Here is a 26,756-nt window from a genome sequence, read left to right as displayed (position 1 = left end):
TTCCAGAAAACACTATGTTATGGCCTCCCTGATGCTGATATTGGGTTGAGTTTAAAGAGGACATAGTGGTTAATGTTTTTGCAGTTAGCATGTGACTTCAGCCAGAGGGGACACACAAGTGAGAAGAGAAAGGGGATCTGCGTATCACGTGGCACTGTCAGGGTTGCCGAGTGCAAAAGAGAGAATAATTTCAGGCCTCATCTAAGCATGTTCAAATCCAATAGAAAGGAACCCACCAATTTTAGCAAGCTTTGGAAACCACCTTTAATGTGCATGAAGATTAATAACAAGAACATTATAGAAATACGGCTGTGTTTTGCAGGGGATAGTGTGCACAACCTTGGCATTCAGATTTGTGCTCAAAGAGAAGGACAGCCCCCAGCTTAGATGTATGAGTGCACCCCAGGTCCATGCCAGGATGAGACCTTTGCACAACTCTCTTCACCCTGATCCAGATTTCCCTGGGGTATGGTACAAAAAGGAACCATAGGATGTTGCAGGTTAATGTAGTCACCACCTGCCCTGCAGTTTAGATGTAGCCAAGAATTCCTAGTTCCGCTGGAGAAACATTTATTCAGCAGAATACCTTCAAGTATATTTCCTTCTTCATTTCTGAAAATGAGCTATAATACTTTTTTTCTGGACATAGCCAAAAGGCTATTGAATGCTGCAACTAGGCACTGAAAGCTTTCTTAGCATTTTTTTTAACAACTGCTACAAAGTAAGAACTTGGTTACAAAGCACTGCAATGAAATGGTGCTGGGCAAGGATTACAGTAGATGTGGTTACCATATGTCACGGTCCCCGTTGATTTGCCAGTGGCAGAGATAGTATAAACAGAAGCTGTTTTTAGCCAAAAGTAAAGAATGAGCTTGAAATGTTGAGTCATAATAGATACCACATAGGAAAAGTATGGGCACAGAGCTGAGACCTGGGGGTGGCTCATAAAATGAGACTTCTTTAGCAAGTATTAGTAATAGCTTAAATACCGTGTTATATAAATGTAAAAGTCTCTGTTATGCTGGTGAGAGATAGGGACTACTTTTTCCTAGAAAAAAATTGGTTGGGAATTCTATGAACATCTTATTGTATTTGTGGATCCTGCAATTTCATATTAAAACATTTCCGAAGAGTGATCTTGTTATTTACTTAACTCCTGATTTTTAAGAGTTATAAATAACTGGTAGGAAGTACCACACGTACTACTAGTTTGTATAATATTTAAACGAGGTCAGTGTGCAATGAACTCTTCAGGTAACGGAGTCCAGTAGACAATTATTGCCTGACACTTCAGTTTTCTATTTGGATAATTTGACCTTTTAATTGAGCACTTAACCTGAAAGTTTACACAGTTTGGGGCCTCTTTCAGGGAAAAAAAATCTCTATTATATATATTCTTCTCCAAATTTCCAATTAAAAGGAAAAAATATTGAAAGATGTGAAAGTTTTCATTTAGCTGAGAACTGGTGTTAGAGCTTACAGGAAAAATACAGGGGTGGTTTTTACCTCAAGCGGTAGGGCACATATTTTCTGGCAGGGCAGAGTGGGTCACGTACTCATGTCAGTGTTGGGATAGGCTGCACTCTTTGGCCTTTGCCTTATCATATAAGGGATTTGTGCTCTATATTTGCTCTGCACACACATAGACCCAGCGTGAGCTAGGTTTGCTGTGCATACATAACATGACTATATTTCATGTTTTCCCAAAATTCAATGCTTTCCTGGAAGCGCTGGATCTGCCATGTATGTGCAGTTAATTCACTCAGCAAATTCTTAAGGACATGCTGGGAAAAGGCTTGAGGAGGAAGCAGCCAGGACTGGGCTGTTCCTGCTGCCTGTACAATCGAGCCTGCCTGCAACCTGCTCCCTGCGCTTTCCCAAATTGCCCCCAAGAAAAGGCGTTTCCAAGACTGGGCTGAGTACTCTTTTAATTGTCTTGATGGTCTAGATATTGCCTGCAAGTTGTAGGCTGAGTTACATTCCTAAAGATTGAGACTGGCTATAAAAGAAAATTCTGCTGAAAACATTGTTTGTTTAGAAAAGCCACGTCTTGATAAGCAAAAAAGTAATTCTTTGTGTACTTTCTGCAGCAGCTAGTTAATTTTACAGCTCCTATGGGCTGCCCAGCTGGTAAAATGGGTTGTAACACTAGCAAGGAACTAGCATGGGATTTCTGAGGCCTCAAATTCCCATGTTTTTTTTCCACCCTTAATCGTGTCTAATAAAAGATAAAGGATGAGAAGCAAACTGTTTTCCTTTAGATCAACGATTGCTGAAAGCAAGGGCAGTGCTCTTACTCATAAGCAAGCTTGATAATCCCAGCAAACTCACTCATCCATTCTCTGAGACTAATATCTTCCAGTTCAGATCATGCAGTTCATTGCTGGTAAGAAGGAGGGACAAACTTTTGCAATAAGTTCCTATGAGCTGATCATAATTTTCTACAGCTTTTTTCTGACAGGTTGCCCAAGAAAATTAAAGAAAACCCCAACTAGACTTTCGTACACCACTGACTACCCAATGCTTTTGTTGGCTGCACTGAACCTGGACTTGGAAGCCTTTGTGTAACATAGAGATGGAATGGGCGGTGGGGAGAATAACTGAAAATGCAAAACCGAACTCAGGGTTTAGGATGTGGGATTTAGGATGCTTCTGCTTTGGGTGAGAGAGAGAGAGACTGAAAGGGAAAGAATTTTGACACAGAACCAGTTATGGCAGAAAATTCTCAGTGAAATTGTAGGGAATTCAGGAAGAAATGGTTGTGGGAGATATTTTAATGACAGTTCTCAAAACATTGTCATGACAAAAGAAAAACAGTGGCTATAAAGACTTTCACATCTTTGTTGCCAGTTAGACTCTGAATATTTTCAGTATCCTCTGTGCAATAAGAAAGTGGTCTTGACTCAAGCCTCACTGGACAAGATGTCCACAACTGTCCTTATTGGCAGTTCTAGCTGAAAAAAACAAGCTACTAACATGCAAAATTAATGATAGTCTTTCTTCTAGAACAAGACCCTTGAGGTAAAGGCTAATGGAGCTTTAACGATGTCTATTGAGAAAATGGAAATGATAATTTCCAGCACAGCCAGTGATATCCCTTTTACCATCAAAAGCAGGAAAGTAATGTTGTGCATCTGGGATATTGTAGGTTGTCATAAGATGAAGGTATACTATTAATGGAGACATAAGCTTTAAATCAAAGTAAATGTAAAGAATCTTGTGGAGCAAATATAGTAACTCGAACCTCCTCCTGCTGGGGCTAGTGACAATGGCCACACGCATTTCCTTGTACTTGATCGGTTTTCTTTAATAATAAACCATCAACTAAATCATAAGTGGAAAACAAAGAAAATGTCTGAAAAACACTTTTCAAAGAACAGCACGTAGCTACATTCCTTTTTTCACACACCACTAATAAATAACTTGCACTGACTTTCCCACTGATATTCGGGGTCCTCTGGGCTGACTCAGAACAGGCAGGGGCTGTCCGTCAGAGCTCTGGGTGAGGGCTAAATCGACCCCTGCTTAATTGATCGGAGCTGGAGGAGTTCATATGAGCTAGTAAAGGAAAGTTGTCATCTACATGTACTTATTATACTGTCAGTCAACTCATTCTGGCTCCAGCCTAGCCCCGTGACACAGCCACCCCAAACCTTGTGCTCCCACTATTCTGGCTGTAAGAGCCTTTTCACCTTTACCCAAGGAAGGGCATCTGTGTGCTCTGAACTGATAAGAGCTGGTGGAAATCTTGCTCTGAGAGTGCCCGCGAGAAGGAATGTTTAACTTGTAAGAGCAGGGAAGAGCAACCAGTTATTCTGTATGTTTTTATTATTTGTGTCTTAATCCTGTCCAGTTTGGAAAATTTAAAAACAAAGGATACTTTATTTCTTACGTGAACATAAATATGGATTAATCCCTCTAACCTTACAGGAAAACTGGGGGTGTAGAGAGATCAAAAGGAGGGGAAATCCACATGGGCCTAAAAAAATGTTAGCTTTTTTTACAAATAAACATAATGTGTAGTCAGATGATCAAAGTTGCTGGATTAGTTCAAATATTATTCTTGGAACAGAGTAGCAAACACTCCGTTTCTATTTCTCTCTTAACCTTTCAAGTAAAAATACCATCAGACACGAGAGTGTCATATATTGCTCGGAAATAAATCCAGCTCTCCTGGTCTGGTTTTCCTACTGTTTTTCCTCCTTTCTTCCGAGGTCAGATGGCTACAGTGTGCCAGTCACCCCCACGCTGACACTGACTCCCACTTGCTGCACCATAACCCATGGTGGCATTTTTGGTTTACACACATGACCCACATTATCTTTGTGGCAATAAGGCACCTTAAAATGGTCTGGATCTTTTATCTCCTCTTAAATCATGACTCTTCCCTGCTGTTCAGAATCAAACCAGCTCCTAACACACTAATATTAGGGAGTCCGGGAAAAACGTGCAGCTGAGACTTGTGAGCCTGTGTCTGCCCCTTGTCCCCACATCCTGGTCCCTGGGAGACATCCCGGTGCTGCTCCTCTCCTACAAAAACAGGCGGGTTGAGGCAGGAAGCTGGTGGCAATTTGGCCACAGTTCTGAATATTCAGGCTGTGGCTGCTCGGTCACCAGCCAGGGGGAAGTTTGCCACCCCAGGACCAGCCGCACGTGGCGTGGGGCTGAGTCACCGCGGTGCCGCCGGCAGCACCGCAGGCACCTGCTCCTTCTTGCTCAGGCATCCTGGCAGAGCACTCTATTGTTTTTTAAGTGGGCATCAAGTCATAAAGTTCACAGAAGCAGATTGCAAAGAAGTGGGAATGTATTATCACGCACTGTGAGACTGGTTACTTATTAAACCCTTTTTCTATTAATAGTAAAACACCATCAAGAGGTTAGGAGTGCAAGTTCAGCCAGTGCATTTTTTAATTGAAGGATGCCAAAAATAGACACACAAAAGTCCAATCCTGATAAAACTTTAATTTTTTTTTTAGTAAAAAACACATACTATACTAACTCTGTGAGCCCTGGAGGCACTGATCCCTGATAGTTAATTGCTAGTTCCTCGGAAGCTATAGAATAAACATTGTGTTAAAAAAAAGCAGGTGAGCATCAACTACTTTATTTGTAATCTCTCTTTTGGTAATATTTCCAAATTAATATATAACAAAGGTTTTTTCTACTTTTCAACTTATGAATTGAAATGAAGTTAAAGGTTGTTTTAATGTATTTTATTAACTATAGTCAAAATGAATACAAAGCAACTGGTAAGTCAATTCAAGACCAAATAAAGTATTAGATTTCAGTTTCAATGTTATGAAGCTGCCACTGTTAATCCTGTGACTGCAGTAATCCTTAGTTTGGCATGTGCTGATGTAGCTGAGAACCTACCTGTTCCAGAAGATATTCCACTTAAGACTGAAACCTACATTTCTTGCACACTTCCTAACTTACAAGAAAGTTGACAAATATTTTCAGCATTCAAGACAGACAGGTTTGAACACTGCAGTATATAAAGACTAACCAAAAAGTTGTTCTCCATGTCTGAAGAACTGTTCACCATAAGCACAGGGGAAACATCATCAGATAAATGAAAGAGCAATTGCCATAAAACTCTCAAGCTAATTAGCAAAGCACAACTAAGTAGCAAATTGTTGACATGAGGGAAATTCTTCCTCCAGTTGAAGCTCAAAGCAGTTGCAGAAAATGTTTTAGAGATGGCATTGCCAGACATATCTTCCTTCAGGTCTTCCTTCACAGTTGACTCTGAGGCTGACTCACACAGTGTAAGAGTTTTGAAATAAGCCTCTTAGGACAAAAGAATTCAGCAGGTGATGCTAAGTAGTGTCACGGGTTATTTTAGGAAAACATTTAGCACAAGCCAAACCAGTTTATTGAAGAAGACCTAACAGATTTTTTTTGCTGGAGAGGAAACATACAGCACCTCAGCTCATTCAACCTAGCCTTATCACATGGGAATTATAAAGGAGCTACCACCTGTATCACTAGCAACATCACGATAAACTCAAAATTAAGAATACAATGAAAATACAGTATAAAGTCTCATGACTTCTCCATGCAGCTGAGATGCACAGGTCACTGTCTGGCTTTCCAGTCGGCAGCCCTTATCTCCTGTAAACAAGAATCTGTGACAGTTAGACTTTCACTCAATAATTAATGCCACTACAGCACCTTCTGTGTTTATTCAGTCGTAGGCCATCCAAAGCTATTTCATCTCAATGGCAATGCTTACACGTGGAGTCATGCCTCTATTCTTTTAAAATTCAGTTGACCACGGGACCCAAATCTAATGAGAAACAGGCTATATTAGTAATAGCTCTCATACAACAGATTCATTATTATCTGATCTTTCAGGGATTAACAGCGAAGTAGTCAAATCTCCTGTTTCTGGGATGTGCTGAATAGCACAAATATTTGGCATAAAAGCTGCTCCAGATCCCTCCAAACACAATCCTCACTAATTTTTCACCATGCTCTTCCACAGGAAGAAACAGTGACAAAAACAAAAAGCAGAAAGGGCCTAGAAGAAAGGAGTCATACTGGCTATACCCTGTCTCCCCCCAGCAGTTGCAAGACAGTGCAGGGATTATGAATCATCACTTTGTCTAGACACATTCTATAAATTCTTCCTCTCCTTGAAGAAGATCAAAAGAGATGCTATGTGGCGTGTTCCTTTTTTTTTTTTTGCATCTCAGTTACTGGATGTCATTCATCAATGGCAACAGGTTCATATTCTTTTGCAGTCACCCTCCATGCAGGCTTGCTGGGGCAATAATTGTGCTAAAACAAGCCTTCAGGCCATAATGTGATAGTCCAGTCATGGACATGGCCAGAACGTGTTCTCTTCATTGCCCTGTCTGGTTTTGCTCACCTTCTTCAGGAAGATACAGTGCAGGCTGAGAAACCAGCCTGGGGAACACTAGAAAGCGGGTAGTTAGGTGAAACATGCAAGTGGGGATTACCCAGGAGCAAAGGAGAAAGGCATCTGACAGGCTGCGATAAGCACTGAGGGTGAGAATTGATGGATCCTCAATTTCTCTCCAATGGCATGAGATAAACCTGGAAAGGTGCAGCACAAAATGAGAGGTCAGTACTCCGAGGTGAAGCAAAGGAGATAGAATCTGCCTACTTTTGAGCAAATACAGAATTAACTTTAAGTCAAATGTTGTTACCTGGGCTTTTAAATTAACTACCTGCTTTAAGTCACTAATAATATAATATTTATGATTTCTATCCAAGCTTAGAATATTATAAAGTCATGCACAGACTGTTGGAAATGGTTCAGAGGACAGCTTTCCCCCATGAATGACACTTCCTAATCAAAGGATGGTCCTCCATGCCAGGTGTCATATAAGCAAAACTCTAGCTCTGGATTAGCAACTGAGAATAAACTAGTTGATGCTGTGTGCGCATGCTAAGACAAGAGCATGTAGGAAAGGGAGCAATGGTTGCATGTTTCTGAAGACTTAAGTGTTATCCACACACCAAAAAAGGTGCAACCTTTGACAGAAGTCCAGTGTAAAGTTTTCTGATGAATACCCTTACTCAGGTCAATGAATATTTTCTTCCTGCTAACTCAAAGAGTGTTTGTTTGAAGACTTGCATATGTCTGACAGGCATGGTTAATAAACTATCCTGCCAATGTCTGACAAGCATGGTTAATAAAATTTTCTGCATCTGATCACAGACTCTGTTTCACTAGGGTCTTCTCAACTCTATGAACAGAGAAAGGCTTCACGGGGCAGGTTGTCTACCCAGTCAATCAGAAGTTTGGTGCAGAAGAAACTAAGTATACCAAGAACATATCTGTGGAGGTGTATAGCGTAGCTCATCTTTTCACACACTAAATAGTTTAATCAGCATCTGCAAAATTCAGATGGCCGTCATTTATGCTGCAGTCATTAATGAAGGAGCACAGGAGTGTTTACCATAAAGCCCGCAGAGATTTAAAAGTCTTTCAGGGAAAGGGTGTGTTTTAAAAGCAAGCTCAGGAGTTTCTGGACATTTTCTGCTGAGAGCAACTTTGTTCGAGGTTTTTACACAATTTAATGTTGCTGAATTGTGCCTGATGATGCTGTGCCTAAAGACGTTTGGATGGAGCTACTTTCTTAAAATCAAAATGTGCAATGAGATTAAGTCAGTTTTCATGAAATGCTCTTTCAAATTGAAAATTAAGAGTTGTTGACATAACGATGTTGAAACCTACAAGTTAGGAGCTTAACTGAAAGAAAAATCTTTGTCCTGGCATAATTTCTTGTAACAGCCCTGCTATTTCTTAAAAACAATTCCAAGTTTTCTAAAAGATTCCTTTCCATAATATTTGCATTCACCCTGATGTATTTTCTCTCTCCCAAGCTTGATTTTGCTAAAAAACCCCTTTATTTTCATTTAATTTCATTCAAATTTCCAAACACAAAAGAATTTTAAATTTCAAGATTGTCCAAAAAAATAGCAAACCTAGTTCCCATTCTCCTTCAGCTGCAATAAAAGGCACCAGCCCTATGCAAGGTGTAAAGACAAGGAGCTGTCAGCTTCAACACACACCACACAGAAGTACAACATCCTTCCAGAAAGAAGAACAAGTGAAGGAGTTTGAGCATGGCCAGCCTTAGGCATGTGGCTTCACAGGGCTGCACAGCCACTTTGTTGTAAAATTTTGAGCATCCCGTGAGCCCGTTAGGGAAGACAGCAGATGTTCATGCTTTGAATAGTGCATTTCATTATGACCATACTAGCGCGTTTCTCAGCAGTTTAACTGTCCCTGTGTGCTTGTGCCGTGCAGGTCCTGCACCTGCCTCCCTTCCCGGGGCATCCTGCCCCCAGCCGTGCCACTGCTGGGCGATGGGGAGCCCCAACACGAGGGCTCAGGCTGCCGGCTGAGGCAGGCAAACACACTATCCTTTTCCTTTCATAATCCCCATCATTCCTGTACCTGATCGCTGTCTGTTGAGACACGCGTGTTAGTGATTGCTGTGTGATCTGGCTGAACACCCTCTACTTTAACTTCCCTTATGAGCATGTCATTTCCATTACGCAGAATTCACACCTTTGTTTATTTGCCCAGAAGCTCTGATTTTCCCCAGAACTGCCAGTTGCTCCTTCTATTGTTTTTCCCTGGATCCCATTGACTTCTATATATAGCACAATACTCTTCATGTCCCCAAAAATCTGTTGCATTTTCCAGTGAAGCACACTGGGTGCCAATCACAACCCAAGAGGAGCCTGGAGGAAACAGTAGCTTCCCGAGGGGCTATTGAATACACACAAAAATGTGTGCTCTGTTTCTCTAAGGGCACCTGCCAGAACCCTGTTGTTGGATCAAAGCACAGATCGAATATTTGGCATCAGTCATATCCGTCCCGAACATCTCCACCTGCAGGTAGTATAATATGCTATTTTTAAATATTTGTTCCATTCATTTGTATGTACACATATATAAAACTTTCCCCCTCCCTGCAGTGAATGGTAAATACATGCACGCCGTTGGCTCACAGCTAACTCTTTGATTCCTCAAGCAATGAGCTGATCCAGTTTCTCTTTCAATTCTGCCTTTGGGCAAGAAAAACTTTGCAATAGTTATGAATCAACTGTATTTGAAGCTACCCTGCTTCCTGGAAAATATCCTCAAGCACATCTTCCCATGCACTAGTTGCCAGACTTCCCTCTGAGTGTGCCCCTTTGCTGGAAATTTGTTTTGCCACGGTTCAGCAACAAGGACATCTTTTGCAATTAGTTCTTTTCTGAGTTGTTCAAAACAGAAGGAAAGTTCCTGACAGGTTCTTGCATATGCAAAGTGAAACTTTGACGTTTAGAAAAAAATAAATTCGTCCTGGATATAGATGCCTTAATTTTACCTAAATATTTAAGAACCTGAGGATCTGCATCTCAAACTAAATGAGATTTCTCCCATATTTCTCTTAAGAGTGGTCTTGGGAATCACTCCCTAGGTCGATCTGTGCAGCTACAGGTACAGTTACATGGTTCCTTTGACTAATAAAGCTACGCTGCAGCTCAGAAAGCGTGGTCTTGCCCTTTCCAGCTCCGTGGTGTCATCCCCCAGACAGATGCTCGTGCCACTTTCCTACTGTCAACTCCAGCAATTTTTTAGTGAAGACGTGAGTCAGAGCAGCTCTCTGATCCTGCTAAAACCAACCCTGCAAAAAAGGTTTTTGTCTGGATAAAAGTCTCGTGGTTGAGAGAGATCAGGATACACGGTTATGAGCGGGATGGAGGACAACAGCCCATAATTAGTCTGTGAACCCACAAAGTACCCTTGGGGTGCAATCTCCACAGGGCTTTTGTTGCACGTTAGCTAACACACCTAAAAAATTCACACTACTACCCTATCTATTCTTTTGAATTGATGTGAATGGCTTCTATGGACAAGTCCTTTCTATTGTCAGAGGAGGTTGCAGAGTCTAACTCTCTTCGACAGCTAGTTAATGCCATTGAGCCCCCAGATGTCTAAATCAATGACGAAAGCATCATTTATAAAGAGGTGTCAAAAAAATAAATATCCTTACAATAGTGGGCCTGAATCCATCTTCTCTCTACTGCACTTTCTCTCCCTGAAATGTCTTTTTCAATCTGCATGTAAATAGGTATTTAATAGACAGGTAGGTTGAGCACAAGCCTCCGCAAAGATGCAGTGCTGATTTAATAAAGCTGATAAAGCAATATTTCACCTCACTGCAAATGTTTCCCTCAGTCTGCACTTTTTATCCGTCCTTTCAAGAAAATGCACTTAGACATGAACTTTGAAATATTACATTTTCTTAGGAAAAGCAAATGCCTGATATTTTTTGGAGCCAAATTCCCAACACATGTCTTCAGTAATATATCTTTCAATTTCTCTATTTTCTGGGAGTTTGTGAGAAAAAATAATATAGTTAACCTTAGTCTAATTAATATTTCTTTTATTCAAGCTTTGGAATGGATAAATCATGTTTATTGAATATTTGTATGGAGTACCGTTTTGAATTGAGCTGGTTGCCATTAATAGCAAAGTGAACTTGGATCCTTGTTATTTAGAATGGTAACATCTTTTCACTAAATAAATCACTTGTGGCCAGAAATTTTTTCTTCGTAAAAAACAATGTTTCTTCTAAGGCTTCTCTTCAGGGAAGTATACTTTCGACCTGTACCAAGATGTGACTTTTTAATAGCTTCCTTCATGACAGTGCAGCATTACTTTGCGTTATCTAACAAATTTCTATTCCTCCAATGATTTGTCTATGTTCTTCAAAGCTAAATGTCAGACACTGTTGTACACCTCCCTTACTACAAACACCTCCAAATTCCTTTACTTACCACCTCACAAGTAATCTTTTCCTCATTTACTGGTGAATAATTTGTATTAAAATGTAAAAGTGAATTTTTTTTAGCAGAAACTCCATTTCATAAAGAATTTTATTTGGTCACCAGCCTTGCTTAGAAAATATCCTGAGTTTTTACTAAGTAGTTTTAGAGATGTTACCTATGCTTCATTATAGGCTTTTGAATTTTTTGTACACACACAAATGTTTCATTCACTGTGATTTTTGAAAAATGCCATCAGTGAAACACTGTTATGAGAAAATACACATCTGTTTCATCCTGGAAAAATATTTAAACAGAGCATTGGTTTCAATTTAATTTTAAAGCAGAAAAACTTCTATTTTTTTCAAAGCTAGAAATTACAGTTATCACCCAGAATTAGTATGCTATTAAATATAGTAAAGGTATATTGCTGTGGATCAGATATCATTAGCAATTCAAGTATGTGAAGTATTTTTTTTAAAAGGAGTAGTTAATTTTGTCTTCTTTGAAGTTATTTAAAGATTTCGCAGTTCTGCAAACTGCACAACCTGCTTCCACCAGGTAGAAAATCCAAGATACTCCAGGGTTTAGTCTTTAATGATTAAAATCACCTTTCTGTGGCATTCCAACCTCTTGTACTCTTATTAAAAGGGAGAAGCTACAGTGGAAGCTCCCAATAAGAATTTAATAATATGTCCAGGGTGTCCAACTACTTGAGAAATTTATATCAGTGTGTTTAGTGACTGCATAAAATATATCTCCTGTTTTGTTCTCTTTGCTGTTTTTTGTTTTTTTTTTTTAGTGGAGTATGTTTTGAAGATTTTCACTTACATTGAAATGAGATACTGAATGTGTGTGTCACAAGGAGTAATGTATATTTAAAGCTTTTCTTTTCTATTGCTCAGACTTTCAAACATAGCCACATGTCGGACAGGATCATTCTGGAGTACCAAAACTTGGCAGCTCCTGAACCAAAAAAAAAGATGTGGGTGAACTAAACTATCTTCTTGTCTTCCTGCCCAGAATCTTGCTCCCAAAGTCTTCCTTATTCTGCTTATGCTCTGCAGGTCCCATTTAAAATGACTAAAATTTGTATCCTAGCTGAGGCCTTCTCCTGTACCTTATGGTAGGACAGTCAATTTAATCCTATCAACTTGCAAGCTCAACATAATGAGTGTGTTGACAAAGTGCAGTTGGGTAGCTGCAGCCTGTGGTTGAATGTTCCTGCAAAGCCACCAAAGCAGCTCCCAGTTTTAGGACTGCAGATGGCCTTTGCCCATGGATCGAGCTGGCTCTTGGCTGACCCCTGATCAGATATGTGGGTACCTTTGCCCTGAATCAAGTGGGTCTGAGCTTGATTCAGGCACTGACCTCATCTGCAAAACTATTTGTGATTGCCATTGGTATAACTGAGCTAACAATAAGGTTTTTTTTGTGGAAACTTGAAGGTCTAGATAAGTGCAACCCATACTGCCTGAGGTATGAGTTTTTCAAAGACTTCCTTCCATTATTTCCATTAAATTTAGAGAACATTTTTCCTTTCTTCACCTTGAGCCAACTCCATGCTGCTGGGAGTCCATCTGACAGTAAGGGTACTCTTTGGTTCAAGGTAAGCAAGACCTGCACCGTTCCCCTGCTTCTCTCCTATCTCCTGTTTTTATGTGGAGCACAGTTCAATAGCAGGATGAATCAGATGTGATTTGTTTGATTTACTATCAAGTTTCTGGGCGCCTAAGTTGATAGCGGAGGGTAAAGTATCATAAATGTTCATACCAATTTGGGAAGACCAAGGGGTAACTCTTGTACTCAGAGTTCCCCTTTATTGCCTTGTTGTGCTCCCTGCCAGCTGCTGCCTCCGCTGCCTTCCCTTCTCCTCTGACACACGGTGCCTGGAGTTCATTCAACACACTTAACAATTAGAGGCAAAGAGTTCGAACTTGTCAGGACGAACATGCCCAAGAAAGCAAAGTGTAATTTAGCCTGATTATAAAATGCATTCCATTCCACACTTGTTTTGACATTGTCCCTTGGAGAAAAATATTTTGTCTCATAAAGAAGTCTCATTGTTGATTTCCTTGTCAGGAGGAGGATTGCTCCATAAGTGTTCAGCTCCATTCAAACCCCACAATGTAAAGCTTTCTAAAATTCCTTTTGGATACAAATACTATAGCTTAAGTTTAACTTTTTATGTTTTTCCATTGCCATAGGCTACTGATCATACAGCTGAGACAAAAACTATGGACAGGAGATGGAAGTCAATGTAGCCCTTCCTCTGCCAGCAAAGAAGAATATAGGAATATAGAAAAGTGGGTCCAGATAAGTATTATATGAGGTATTAATGCTCTTCTGGATAAACAAACAAGAAAGTGAACAGTTATATTCACACGGAGAGTTGGGCTGTCTTGAAAAAAGTACACTGTAATGTTGAACCAGATCCCAAGCACGGTCTCCATCCGCACCAGATACACTTCCCTGCCCAAAGAATTGTACTGATTCTGTAGTGGCTGATACCAGTCTTATGTTAGTTTACATTTCTCAGTGTCAACAAATGTATTCCTGGTTTATACCTTGGTGTGTGTGAAAGGGATTTAAAGCAGTGGGATTGCAGCCCTGAGCTGCAGTACAAGAGAGCAGAGAGACGGCATTATCACCAGCAAGGTCAGGATGTGTGCTGTTCCTGTGACAAAATAATTCAGCATCTCTGTGTTTTTTACTCTCTTGAAAGCAGATACTCAGAAATACCTAAGAATAAATGTAAGTGAATAAGCATAACGCTCAGTTTCGTAATGTAATATTCGTACTTTTTCCCAAGCCATGCCTGGAAGGATCCCTCAAAAAAATTTGAATGCAGCCACCCACACTATGGTATATCAATCCACAAGTTATCAGAACAACACAAACATCCAGGCTAAGAGATTAATGAGACTGTTTGCAGTTTCAATCTCAATAGGCCCTTTGTTTCAATTATCTGAACTAAAAAAGCAGCTTTTTCTTCTACAGCTACAACCCATGCATGAATCTGGAATATGTGTGCCACAAATGACATGCTGGAAATTGTTAAACTTTCTCCTTTTATAAAAAGTGATAATTCATTAAAAAACCCACACATACACATGCAGTCCCACTGAGGTCAGTGAGATGTTTCACATATTTAAAATTAAGCACGCGTTGAGTTGTTCTCCTAAAATTTGTTCTGAAATGAACTTTAGCTATGAACATTTTGCAGAACTAATTTTTCAGAGCTTGGGTTATTTTGCCCCGTCAGTTAAAGTCAGCATTGACACAGATACAAATTCTACCTCTATTTGTTGAGAACAAAGGTCGTTCTCAGTATGGAAGAAGACAAACTAGAACATATTATCTGTCAGCTAATCACAGCACTGAAAGGTGTATGCAGAGACTACTCAGAGCACACTAATAACAGCCAGCTTATAATGAACAGAACATATATGAAAAATGCCAGATTGTCAGTCCTGAAAACTGGCATTCTGTATTCATAAAAAAGGAGCAGATTAGTTGGCTCCAACTTTGTCTATACCATTCCCACTAACATGCCTAAAGCCTGAACAGAATTAACTTCCTTTTGGATAGGTGAACCTCATTCACTTCCTTGTTGAGAAAGTTAATGTGGAGGCAAATTAATTCCATTCATTTTACGATCCAATTATCTTCCTCTGAGGAGTAACTGTAGGAAATGATAACAGGGAAGCAGTGTTGTCATTGTCTTTTTAATAAGTAATTCTGAATGAGCAAATCATTTCAAAGAAGCAATGAACTGAACTGAATTTATCCAGTTGACCATAGTGAAAGGTTTCATAGACATTTATTAATCTCAGAAGCATCATGCTGGTTTTCATACTTCTGAAATACAAGAAAAAGAAAGCCATAGGGGTTTCTTAATGTGAAAGTCTGGCTTGGTCATTCATTATCTCTGTAGTTTGATAATTACCTATTTCCTAGGTAAATTGCTTTGGACATTTACTTTGAGGTAGCAGATTAATGAAGTTCTTTGAAAACTTCAGGAACTTGAAAATCTACAAAGTTTCCGGAACAAAATTTTCCAGGTCAGTGGTTATTGTACTTTTAGAAATCCAGAAGTCAGCACACATTTTTACCTCAGCTTGTATAGAGTTGGTCTAAACCTTACTCAGAGCAACACTTGTATAGATCTTTGAGTCCACTAAATTTACATAGCAAAAATAATAAGCAGTCCAGTAAGTATGAACCTGTGATTTACTACACAGAAGCAATAAAGGATTTTGAAATAGCTGATAACTAGGCTGTCAAGGCCAGTTCAACTAGATAACACCTCTTCTCTTTGTTTGCCTTTAAAAGTTAAATCATTGGAACATTTGTGAGCTATGTGATATGCCTGGAATTGAACAATAGTCCTGACTTTCTGTTAACACTTGTTTCATATTGGCACAACTCCATTGGCTCTAATGGCATAATATTAGTTTACAATACTATAAGAAGACACTTAGTGTACATTACTATTGTAGCAGCTTGGGTAGATCTCCCCACAGAGTCTTGCACCTTAGCACGAGCTACCAAAGCTCCCTGGGGATGGGTGAGCTCCTACGGTCTCCCAGCCCACCCTCCCCGGGCCCTGGGACCCCGTGCTCCCAGCTGTCAGATTAGTTTCAGCAGCACAAACCACAGTCACTGTAAAGTACACATTGCAATATGATTTTCAGAAATGCCACATTCTCACATAGTGCTGTATGGTTTTTCTTACACCATCATTCACTCAGCCAGAGGCAGCCTTCACTTGGTAAAGACAGCATGGTTTTGATAACTGTCAAATTTGCTCTTTGCGTAACCATCAGGCTGTCAGTCACAGTGTTGGATGGATGGCTTTTTTTATATACATCATTTCTTTTGATCCTGCAAAGGTTCAAACTATTTCCATCTTTCCTCAAAACTTTATATTGATTTTATCTTGTCATAATAGCAGAGAAATGTAACAATCCCATCCCTGGAGACCTCAGTAATGTGCATACCAGGGAGGAACAGGTTCAGACTGTGTTATGGATGCAGAAAGCTTGCATTCACTGGCCTGATTGGATTATGCAGAGAGAAAGGGACTGTAGGCATGGATTTAACACATTCTTGACTACTAGGGATAGCCTGGATTGAATAAATGGCAAGAAGATTTAATAGCACAAAAGGAGTTGGCATCAAAGCTCTGTGCTGCAGCGCTTAACTCCCTTGTACTTGCTAACCTGGGATCCACCTCCCTGGGCTGGTCCTGCGCCAGGCAGTGCCCACTGCACCCTCCCGCCAGGAGCTGGGCTTTGCAAACAGTTTCACAGCTGAGGTGTGGTTAGAGCATACAATCAAGCAACTTGGGGGTATCATAAAGCAGAATTTTTTCAGTGTTGAATTAAAGTAACTTGATTTTTTAGAACTTCAGGTTCAAGCCTATTGGGGATATTAAGCAGAGGGACAAAAGCACAACAGCAATTTTTTTGCAAGAAGTTACCATGAAAGACACGATATCTGTAATTCTACAAAGTCTTTATGAAAAACTATGGAAGACTATTTATACAAAAAAAGTAGAAATCTTTATTTTATTACAAAACTGTTACCGAATTGACTAGAAAGATTCAGATAATGCACAAATTGCTTTACACATTGTAATATGGCTACATGTACATGTCCGAGTATAACAGCAGAGGAAAACAAACAAAAAAAACGCAGGAGACAGACTAACAAATTCTAAGAACTTGTATCATTTCAGAATGTAAAAAAATAAAAATAACCATTCATGGTTATATATACAAACCTGTACTTGAAACTGCATCATGGGAAAAATACACTAGTGACCACAACAGCTAACATACAGTATTACATGCAGGGCAGTGACAACTTTAACCTTTAGATACAGGTATTGAAATCTCCACAAGAAATAGACCTCTCTGAATGTTTAGGATCCTTATTTCCTGTGGTTCTTTGAAACATATGTTTTATATTACTCATCTGATGAAGTAACTATCCTGTTAGGATAATCATCATTTAATAGTGGCAGAACCCATAGGATTCCAGTGATTCCACTTATGGATAAGGCCTTTCATGCAGTAAAAGGCCACTAAGGTTTTACAATAAAGGAGTGATAAAACGGCTTGTGTGGCAGTTGGAGGCATGAAACTCTATGGGTATGAGCAGAGTATGTGGCAGGCACAGTATTGCAACCATCCAAATCAATGTACTGTGCAGGCATGAGGAATAAATCCTGTTATATACCTTTATCCTTATTTCCCTTTTATTAAGGAAGCATATAACTTTAGGGAAAGTACATTTCTTTCACTATCCTGATTTTTAAGCCTTGTTGTTAGCCTTATTTCAGGCTGCCATCTTACTTCTCAGTTTAACTCATGACTTTGGTAATTTGATAAGGACAAAGTGAGTTTCTTTTCTCTTAAGTTGACTTCTCAAACCTCTTAAACTCTGAGCTAGCAGGGCCAGTTCAGTCGTGACTGTTGATCTCCCAGGTGTCCTACATGATACTCACAAACTGGAAACCAGCTCTTTCCAAGAGAGCCTGTTGAACAGCTTGAAGCTAGAATAATTTCACTGTGCGCTAAGGAGAACTATACACAACACTCCACAGCTCATTATCAAGCTCTATCCTGTACAGTCCCCCAGATGCACTAAATAGGTGTATTTGCATAGGTATATGAACGTGCATGGTTATTTTTCTTTCCTTTTAACATTGCTAAGTACAGCTGAACTAACTAACCACATTTTTCCAATAAAACAGTATGGGAGCTTTTCTTGGTACTATTTCTGGCTCAGCAACTGGCCAAGGGACGTGTATTGCAGTTTCTCCACGCTTTGACTTTCCCAGTCGATGTATATTTTTTCAGAGAAAGCAGCAGTAGGATTGTCATTTATTTTCTGAAAGCTGTATTAAAGAGAAAAAGAATCTATATAGTGATCGATTATTTGAAAGCAAATAGCACTGAACAAATTTATGTTAATGGAGTTAATGCCATTACTCAAATTATACTGGGTGATTTTTCCCTGTGGTGTTGGTCAGCAAAAAAATATCTCCCATAGTATTTAAATGTCACTTGATTCCTAATTTGAGGACTTAATTCTAGATCAAAGACAAAATTTTCCAATTAAGACTTTTATACAAACAAGCTAACAAAAAGCTTGTGAGCAGAGAAAATCTTACATGCATTTTTCTTGAACTAAAAATGCATAATAAGATGCAACATTGCATGACTATTTTCAAATAGATATTGCTTTTCTTTGCCCTTCTGCCTAAAATCAAGTTTTCTAATCTAAACTGTGTAGTGCACTGGTGTACTGTTCCTTCACTAGGGCGTTTTCTTTTTAATCTGTGCATTGATGATCAAAATTAAATGCTATTTTTCAGGAAATATCTTCTAGAAATGCAGTGGAGAAGTCATATTATAACAAAATAATGGCTATTATGTTCCCCCACAGTATATATACTTTGATTTCCCCATTTCTGATCTGCACCATGTACAGAAGACATTCTCTCTTAGAGTTTAAAACTAGACAGCTAACTTCAGAACCATAAGCCATACAGAATTTGTCTTCTTAGTACATAGATTATCTTCTGTTAGAAGTAACGAAATGTGATGGCATTTAATAAAACTCACGTTGTGAGAATACAGCTTAGAAAAACACCTGTTCTCTTACACTCATAGTTCTGTGAACATTCTAAATGAGGTTCAAAGAAAAGTCTCATGTGCTCAGGAGACCCTTATGCACATACCTTATCGTCTGTGAAACGCAATGGGAAGCTCCCGGCTGGGAATCAGTATTCCTGAATGGAGAGTTTCTACTGGCTTGTTGTCAGTTGCTACAATTTGGTATTTGCGAATGAGCTGAAACACAAACATTTCAGTTAGCATGCTTTGCCTTCTAGATCTTCTGATTAGGTTAAATGTTGAACAACCAGGCATTGTGTACAGAATGCCATTTTAGAGTATTTACCCAGCAAAGGGCCAAGTGAAGCTGTAGCTCTGCTACCCGGCGCCCGATGCACATCCTCTTCCCCATACCAAATGGAACATGAGAAAAAGGATTTATTAAGTTCTTCTGAAACCAGCGCTCTGGTTTAAACTGAGTCCAGCCATTAAAGTACTCTTCATTGCAACCCAGGGCATGGCTGTTTATCATCAGTACGGTCTATAAACAAAGCAATAGAGAGAGTCTCATTACAAACTGGCTTGGAGTTACCAAGTGAATCAGCTTGTTAATGGAAAAAAATAATGCACCAGTAAAGGCGAGGCAGTTTCCGCAGAAGATGTCGTGTAATTCTCCGAAGATTAATTCAAACAGAAAAGGTCACAGTTTCCTTAGAAAATCATTGGAAAATTTGAAAAAGTTTTGTGAAATAGCACACCAACATATTTTCGTCTAAAACCACCAGCAGTGCAGGTAGGTATGGTTTTCAGTTTACAGGAATTCTTGGGGTGAATTCATTCCTTATCCTGGAACTTGTCCTTTGGCAAAGTCATTTTGCGACTGAAATATGATGAACTTCAGTGGTTTACAGGACATTTAATCAACAACAAAATATTCTCATAAGTGAAATTAACTGACTTACCCCTTTGGGCAGTACATAATCTCCCAGAACCATTTCTGTGTCGATGGTGCGAGTGGTAAATGGCACCGATGGTGTTAATCTACAGTGAAAGAAACAAAATGGGTTAAATTTCCAGCATTTTTTCTTCCTGTATCTATCATAGTTTATCCTAAACAACAAGGTGAACAAAATTATATATACTAGAAAATTCTTTCTCCCTAGTACACACTACCTGGTAAAAAACTTTGTGATCATTTTGCTTTTTGCAAATTTGAGAATTTACCTCATGGATTCTTTCAGACATGCTTTTAGGTAAGGCATATTCTTCAAGTTCTCAGCACTTGGACTCTCATTAGCAGCCAAAACACTCTGTATTTCCTGGGAAAGCTTCTGCTGAACATGTGGATTGCGTGAAATGTTATACAAAGCCCAGAGTAAACTATTTGCCGTCTGAAACAAACCAAAAAGAAACATAAGACCTCCATTTGTGGTGACAGAAACAAGAAGCTGCCAAAAGTTCAAAGCAGCATTTATGGCTGGTCACTGCCTTATGATATTTTGTAAGCCTAAGGGATCGTAAGCCATCCCAGTTGCTCTCTAGGAGTAATGAACAGAAGAAAGAATCTAGTGATTTCAGGTAAAAATTCACTTGCATTTAGGCCACTGAAGCAACTACAGGATTAGCTCACTCTCAGATGTTATGGAAGAAAGCAGGGAGTTGGAAGGATGCTAATTTTAATAAATTCTTGGAAAGTCAGGTTTACCGTTTCAACTCCGGCAATCTGGAGCTCTGCAATGGCAGCGTACAGCTCCTTCTTGGAAAGTTGTCCTCCAGAATAGATGTCACACAGGAAATCCTCCTGAGGGTTTGTAGAGTGCTTTTCCAGTCGACAGTCAATTGAGTGCTTGGCTGAGGAGGGAGGAGCAGGAGGCAATTAATGGAAAATCACTAAAAGTACTTTAAAAATAAAAGCAAAAATACAACTTACATGCAAGATTTTGAAAGAGGATACCAAGCTGTGCTCTTTTTTCAAGCAATGACCATTATACTGAATAAATAATGGTATTTTCAATGTTAAACAAAGAACTCCGTTACAGAAATCACTTCTGAACAGAAGGAGCTCCTGCAAACTAATAGGAATTCTGCTTTCTTAAGTTAGGAAAGGAAATCAGTGATGTGTTGAGTGAAATATTTAGCAAACAGAAATACAAGTGTGTAAAATTTATTAGCTTGGATTTTCAAAGAGGATCAAGGTGTTAAAAAAATCAAAGAGACTTAGCACTCAGACTCCCTGAGGGGAAATTTAAGCCTTTTGATTTACTAAGAGAAGGCAAAAATAGATGCCAAATTTCTATATGCTTTTTTTTTTAAATATAGAGTACTAGATTTTGCCAGTCCCTTTCTCATTAATATCCCAGTTGTTAAGACCAGTTCCTAGTAAGGAGCTATTCATGTCAAGTGAAGGTGTCAAACTGGTTTTTCTGAACAAAATTAGCTTAAAGTGTCTTTCCTAAACCCCATAAACTACGAAGCAATAAAATAAGTGCACATGTAGCTGGCATGACAAAAAGTCCCAAAGTATGAAGTACTCAAATATCTAAGAGAAATATATCACTCAGCATTACAATCATCCAAGTGCCAAAACCCTTTCTTACTCTTTAGCTATAACTGTCACTGTATAGCAAAATATTGAAAAATATAAACTTCACTTCATAGCTGGAGTTAGAGTAATTTCTGTAACCTTGAAGGCCAATTCATGTCAAATAGACAGAAAATGTTGTCAAAAAGTCAAACTGTACCTTATGACTTAAATTGCTTCTCTTTTTAAGACTTACAATGATATTCCAGGTTGTTCAGAAAACCTATAATTTATTTTTTTTAGCAAACGGGCTTTTGTTGCACATAAAATTCTTGTTTCTCAAGAAAACAACTCCCTTTGAGGTCCCTTTGAGGGAGGTCCCTTTTCTCACTCATATACCTTGCCTTTAAAGAGATTATACACTTTCTGGTTATTTACTTTTATGACGGATTAAGGTGGACTCATGACGTTGCTGGCTCCCAAATTTCTGGGGCTTCCCTGGGGGTTGGGTATTGCCCCACAACCAGACCTAAGTGTTAGTCATAAGAAAACAGTGCTGCCATGCTTGGAAGAGGTTTGTGGTTAGCTGCAGCAAAGGTGTCTCAATCTGTGCTGAAGGCAGTAATTAACAGCAGCGTAGGCCAGTAGCAAGTATGAAGAAAGTTAATTCCACCAAGTAGGAAACAAAGACGAAGGGAAAGGAGAGAAATCATGTTTAAAACAATAACCTGTTTTAAATATGTCATCCCATGCTTTAGTATGAGCTTGCCAGACTTTTGTGTTCAGACCCTTGTGAAGTTCCACAGGGGTCACCATCATCATTCCAAAACTAGCCATCATCTGTGGTGGAGAAAAGGTTTTTGAAATCTTTCTTTAACCTATCTGCTTGCAATCTCTGAACAAAATTAGACTGTAAAGTAGGAGGGAATTTTCAGGAAGTCAAGATTCTGGCATATTTTCCATCCTGGACAGAAAGGATGGGTCTCAACCTGCTCTAGACCATATCCAGTTAAAAATTAGGGACAGCCAGTGGAGGATAGGAGGCTTCTCCGGTGCCTGATTCATCCTATTTTAGGCACCTGTTTTGGAATGGGACAAGTCACCTTTTGGCAGTGCCTCTCTCTCCCTTTACAACAGATGGAGCTAAAAAACTAGGCTAGGCTAGATGCCTGTCTTCTAGATCGCTAAAATTAGGCAGATACATATCACTGGAGTCCAAGTTGCAGTAAAATGCACAGCAGATGTGCTTGCAGGAATGACTAACCTCCAAATCCAGCGTATTTGCATAATCCCACACTACTCCAAGATTCCCACCCAACAAACAACAGTGTTGCACAACAGGTGTCTCAGAGGGAGAGGAAAGTTAACCAACCAACCTGACAACTATATTTCCAGGATTACCCTGCTGTCCATACAGCATTTTCCCCCTACAGATTTATGCATTTCCTAATGGGACAGTCAGCTAGTCAGTACTAGCACTGCACATCTAAGTGTCACCTCGGATGTGCAAGGCTGCCAATACACACGCAGCACAGAAGCCTGAGTTTCTTTTTTCAGGTGACCCATTTAAAGTGGTACCCTCTCATTAGTAGTAGGGGTAGAAAATCACTACAGTCCCAGTAAAGACCCTTCCATACCGTTTTTACAGCCTTGATGAAGTTCAAACTTTCTTCTTCCACATCCTGCTGTAGGAGACCAAACCTCTTTCCATACAGCACCAGGCAGATACCTGTTATTAAACAATATTATAATTAAATGATATAAACAAAAGGTTGCATTGTGTCCACCATGTATTGTCAAGGAATGGCTTGGATTATCCTTCTGAAAAATGGTCTCTGTTCTATGATACACACCTGTGAGAACAGCACTTCAAACCACCTTCAGCACCGTTTGCCTCAGACCCAAGTAGCAGCATATCTAGCTAAGGTGCCCTTACAGCAGCACTTTCTTTGCAAATAAGAATCACCACTGATCCTCTTATATGAGCTGCAGATCATTCTGCCGTATTTGGCAAGTAAGCTATTCGGCAAAGCTACTGAAGAGAACTGAGTCACAGGAAAACAGGAGCTGAAGAGGCCAGCTAGTCCAGTGTCTCCTAGCCCTTTCCACAGCCAGAAACCATTTGCAAACACTGGCAGCATCCCACACTCCACCAGCTTCCGCCTCTTTCCACTTGCTCTTTTTTTCTTTTTTCTTTTTTTTCCCCCAAAAGCTGTTGCTTCCTATTTCTCCCTTTCCAAAAGCAGCCATCACCACTGACAGTGGAAGAAAAACCACTTTCAGGAACTCAGCACACAGGTTGCTGAGATGAGCCAGCCAAGAGCAGACAGGTCTGGCAGAGCTCGTTCAATTACGCACTATACCCGACCATGCCTCCTTTTGGGAACCACTGATGCAGTTTCTTCTGCCCTAAGTCATTCCTGGCACGTGGTTCCTTAAGTGTACTCTGAAAGCTTTCTAAAGATGGAAGCTCCTGTCTTGGTAACTTATTCCAGTGCTTCTCAGACCCAATATAAACATTTTAAATGGGATTTTCCAACCCTTGTCTACAATGAATGCTTCTTCACTGTTATTGGATCATTTCATTGATCTTGTGCTGCTGATAATTAACAAATATCAGATGGACAATAATTGTCTTGTGCTGTCCGACCCCACTCTAGATAAATGCACTGTGATTCCCCCAAGTTTTGGACTTGTAAGTCACTATAAAGTTTGAATTGTTTTACAAGCCACACAGATAACCAGACATAAGGGTTTGTATAGCTGCTGATGAATTTTGCACATGTACTGATAGCCCCCTGGGTTTTCTGCAACCCACCTTCCATGACATTTCAGCTGACAGTTTGGAAATAACCAGCCTACACATTCATCACTGATCATACTTTAACCGAAATGCCACAGCAGGTACAAAATGCTACCATTCTCAGGCAAAAAAACAACTCACTTTCAAATGACCATTTGTTGAATTCTGAATAGACATCTTCCATTTGTCCATTGTGGTTACAAACATCATCTATTCTGTGCATGAAGTCCTCCAGGACCTAAGTAGTGGAGAGAAGACAGAGAAAAGAAGGGAATAAAATGACATCAACTAATAAAAATCCTGTGTGATTTAGCATTTTGACTTTCTTTTAAATAGATAACAATCTCGCATAAGAGAGGAATACTTATCCTTCCTATTCTTTGAACAAGATTCAATTTCCCTCTGTGTTAACGTATGTTTGGATTTTACATGTATCTCATGTTATTACTGCTCGTACTTCAACGAACTGAGCTTTTCTCCACAGGGATGAAATGCTTCAGTCTGATGCTGGGATAATGCTGGAGTTTCACAATAAAGGGGATTAAGCTGTTTATCACAGATGTTCCTCAAACTCAATGAGGAACACAGAGGTTAAAGAGGGAGGTGTTCGCTGATGGGGGGAACATAAGAATGAAGGGGTAAAGGCAAAAAACACTGAATGTAAGAAAAGTGAGCAAAACCTCTCTTTGCAGGAACCTCTCATTGTGGAATAATCTTATTGTTCTGTAGGGACAGACAGTCTCAACTACAGGTTTCTGTGTGGTCTCGCTTTTGGTCAGACCGTGATAATTAGCTTGTACATATATTCCCTGAATGATTTCAGAGTATGAACTCATGATTTTATCACTGTAGAGCAAATCAACAGCTATCCAGGTAAACCGCATCACTTGATCTGCTTTTATTTCCCAGGTTTCGAGGGGAGTGGGGAGAGAGAAAGAATTTCTCAAAGCTCAGTACCTCATTAATCGTGGTATCCAGTTTCGCAACTTCCCTGGGTTTCATTAATTTCTTTTGAAAGGCACTTCTCACCCTCTGCCAGTCCTTTCCTTCCCTAGATTGAATTAAAAACAGCGAGGTTGAAAAGAGAAAGGCTTAAAGAAGAAAGAAAGAAAAAAGAAAAAAACCCCAAACCCGCGACATGTGCAACAAGACATCCCCGGCAGCGCCTTCATCGCACCGACGGGCGCAAACCCGACGCCGCGGCCGCTTCTCGGGGACCGGGGATGAAACCTGCTCCGGGCGGGAGCGACGCCCGGGGAGGGCGGCCCGGTCCCCGCGGAGCCGGGCGTGCCACGCTGGGGGGCGGCGGCCGCCCGCCCGCAGCATCCATCCCCCGGGCACCTCGGAAACCGCCCTCGCCCGCCCCGGCTGCCCCTCACCGCAGGGGTTACCCTCCCTGCACCTCCCCAGGGCCGCGTGGGGGCCACTTACAGGATCAGCAGCCCGTAGCCTTCGTCGCGATAGTCCCGATAGGCTTTCCAGGGCTTGATCTCCAGGCGCTGGGGGCAGGCGCTCTCCCGGCGGTACAGGGCTTCCAGGAGGCAGGGGGCTGCGATGTGCACCGAGTCGAAAGCCCCCAGCTTCATGCGGAAAATCTTGCCAAACCTCCTGTGGTACTCGGCCTGCGGGCGCAGAAGAGACCCCCCCTCCCCGGTGAGTGCGAGGCGCTCCCCTGCCTCCCCCCGCCGCAGCATCCCCATCCCTCCGCCCGCCTCACCAGCGTCTCATGCTGCCTCTTGAGCCCCCCCTTCCAGAGGACGTCGGGCAGGCTGCCCATCAGCGGCCAGCTGGGGGGGCCGGGCAGGGCGGCCAGCGGGTGCCCGCGGCCCCGCGGGGCGGGGGTCGCCGCCGGCCGCGGGGCGCAGAGGGAGGTGGCGAACAAGCGCTGCGCGGGGGCTCCGCGCCCGGCGGGGCTCATGGCGGGGCGGCCGCAGGTGAGGGCGGGGTGCCGGAGGAAGATGCTGCAGCCTCCCATAGCCGCCGTGACAGGCACCCATCCGCATATATGTACATATATAGCAGCCGGGAGGCTCGCTGGACTTTCATCGGGGGCCAATGGGAGCCCTGGGTGGGGTGAGGTGGGGCCGGCTGGCCCGGCCCGGCCCGGCCCGGGGAGGCTGCGGGGCAAGCGGTTCACGAAAGGGTTCAGGCGAGGCAGGAGGGCACGGCGCCAGCACCGCCCGCCGAGCTCCCCGGGGGCTGCCGGCGGCCCCGGCCCCCGAGCGGAGGCAGGCGGCGGCCAGCGCGGCAGGTAGCGGCACCCGCTCCCTGGCCAGGCTGCCCGGCCGGCGTTCGTGCGAACGGTCTCGTAAAGCTGTTTCTCTCTCTCTCTTTTTTTTTTTTTTTTTCTTAAACATCGGCTTTCTGGAGGGGCGAGGCGGCCAAGGCACGTCCGCATGAAGCGGGGGGGGGGGCTGTGGTGTTCATTCCACAATGCACAGGTGGCTGAGCAGTTCAGTCTTCCTTCAGTATTTGCACTTTGAAATGATGGAATAAAAAATGA

The 26,756-nt window shown here is 41.2% G+C and overlaps 1 protein-coding gene across 1 annotated transcript; it reads right to left on the bottom strand.

Moving 5' to 3' along the window:
• Positions 1–19,055: 19,055 nt before the first annotated feature.
• Positions 19,056–26,228, bottom strand: CYP24A1 (cytochrome P450 family 24 subfamily A member 1). The gene is made up of 11 exons (XM_068416366.1): positions 25,971–26,228; positions 25,685–25,875; positions 25,211–25,304; positions 24,395–24,491; positions 23,088–23,179; positions 22,179–22,290; positions 20,635–20,780; positions 20,154–20,320; positions 19,892–19,970; positions 19,276–19,470; positions 19,056–19,166 (listed from the first exon to the last, which is right to left on the bottom strand). The coding sequence occupies exons 1-11, from the start codon at positions 26,226–26,228 to the stop codon at positions 19,056–19,058; spliced, it is 1,542 nt and encodes a 513-aa protein (XP_068272467.1).
• Positions 26,229–26,756: the final 528 nt, after the last annotated feature.

The sequence above is a fragment of the Nyctibius grandis genome, chromosome 19 (assembly GCF_013368605.1).
Source record: "Nyctibius grandis isolate bNycGra1 chromosome 19, bNycGra1.pri, whole genome shotgun sequence".
NCBI classification, from domain to species: Eukaryota; Metazoa; Chordata; class Aves; order Nyctibiiformes; family Nyctibiidae; genus Nyctibius; species Nyctibius grandis.
The sequence above is the reverse complement of the archived record's forward strand: the minus strand, read 5'-3'. Positions and strand labels throughout refer to the sequence as shown.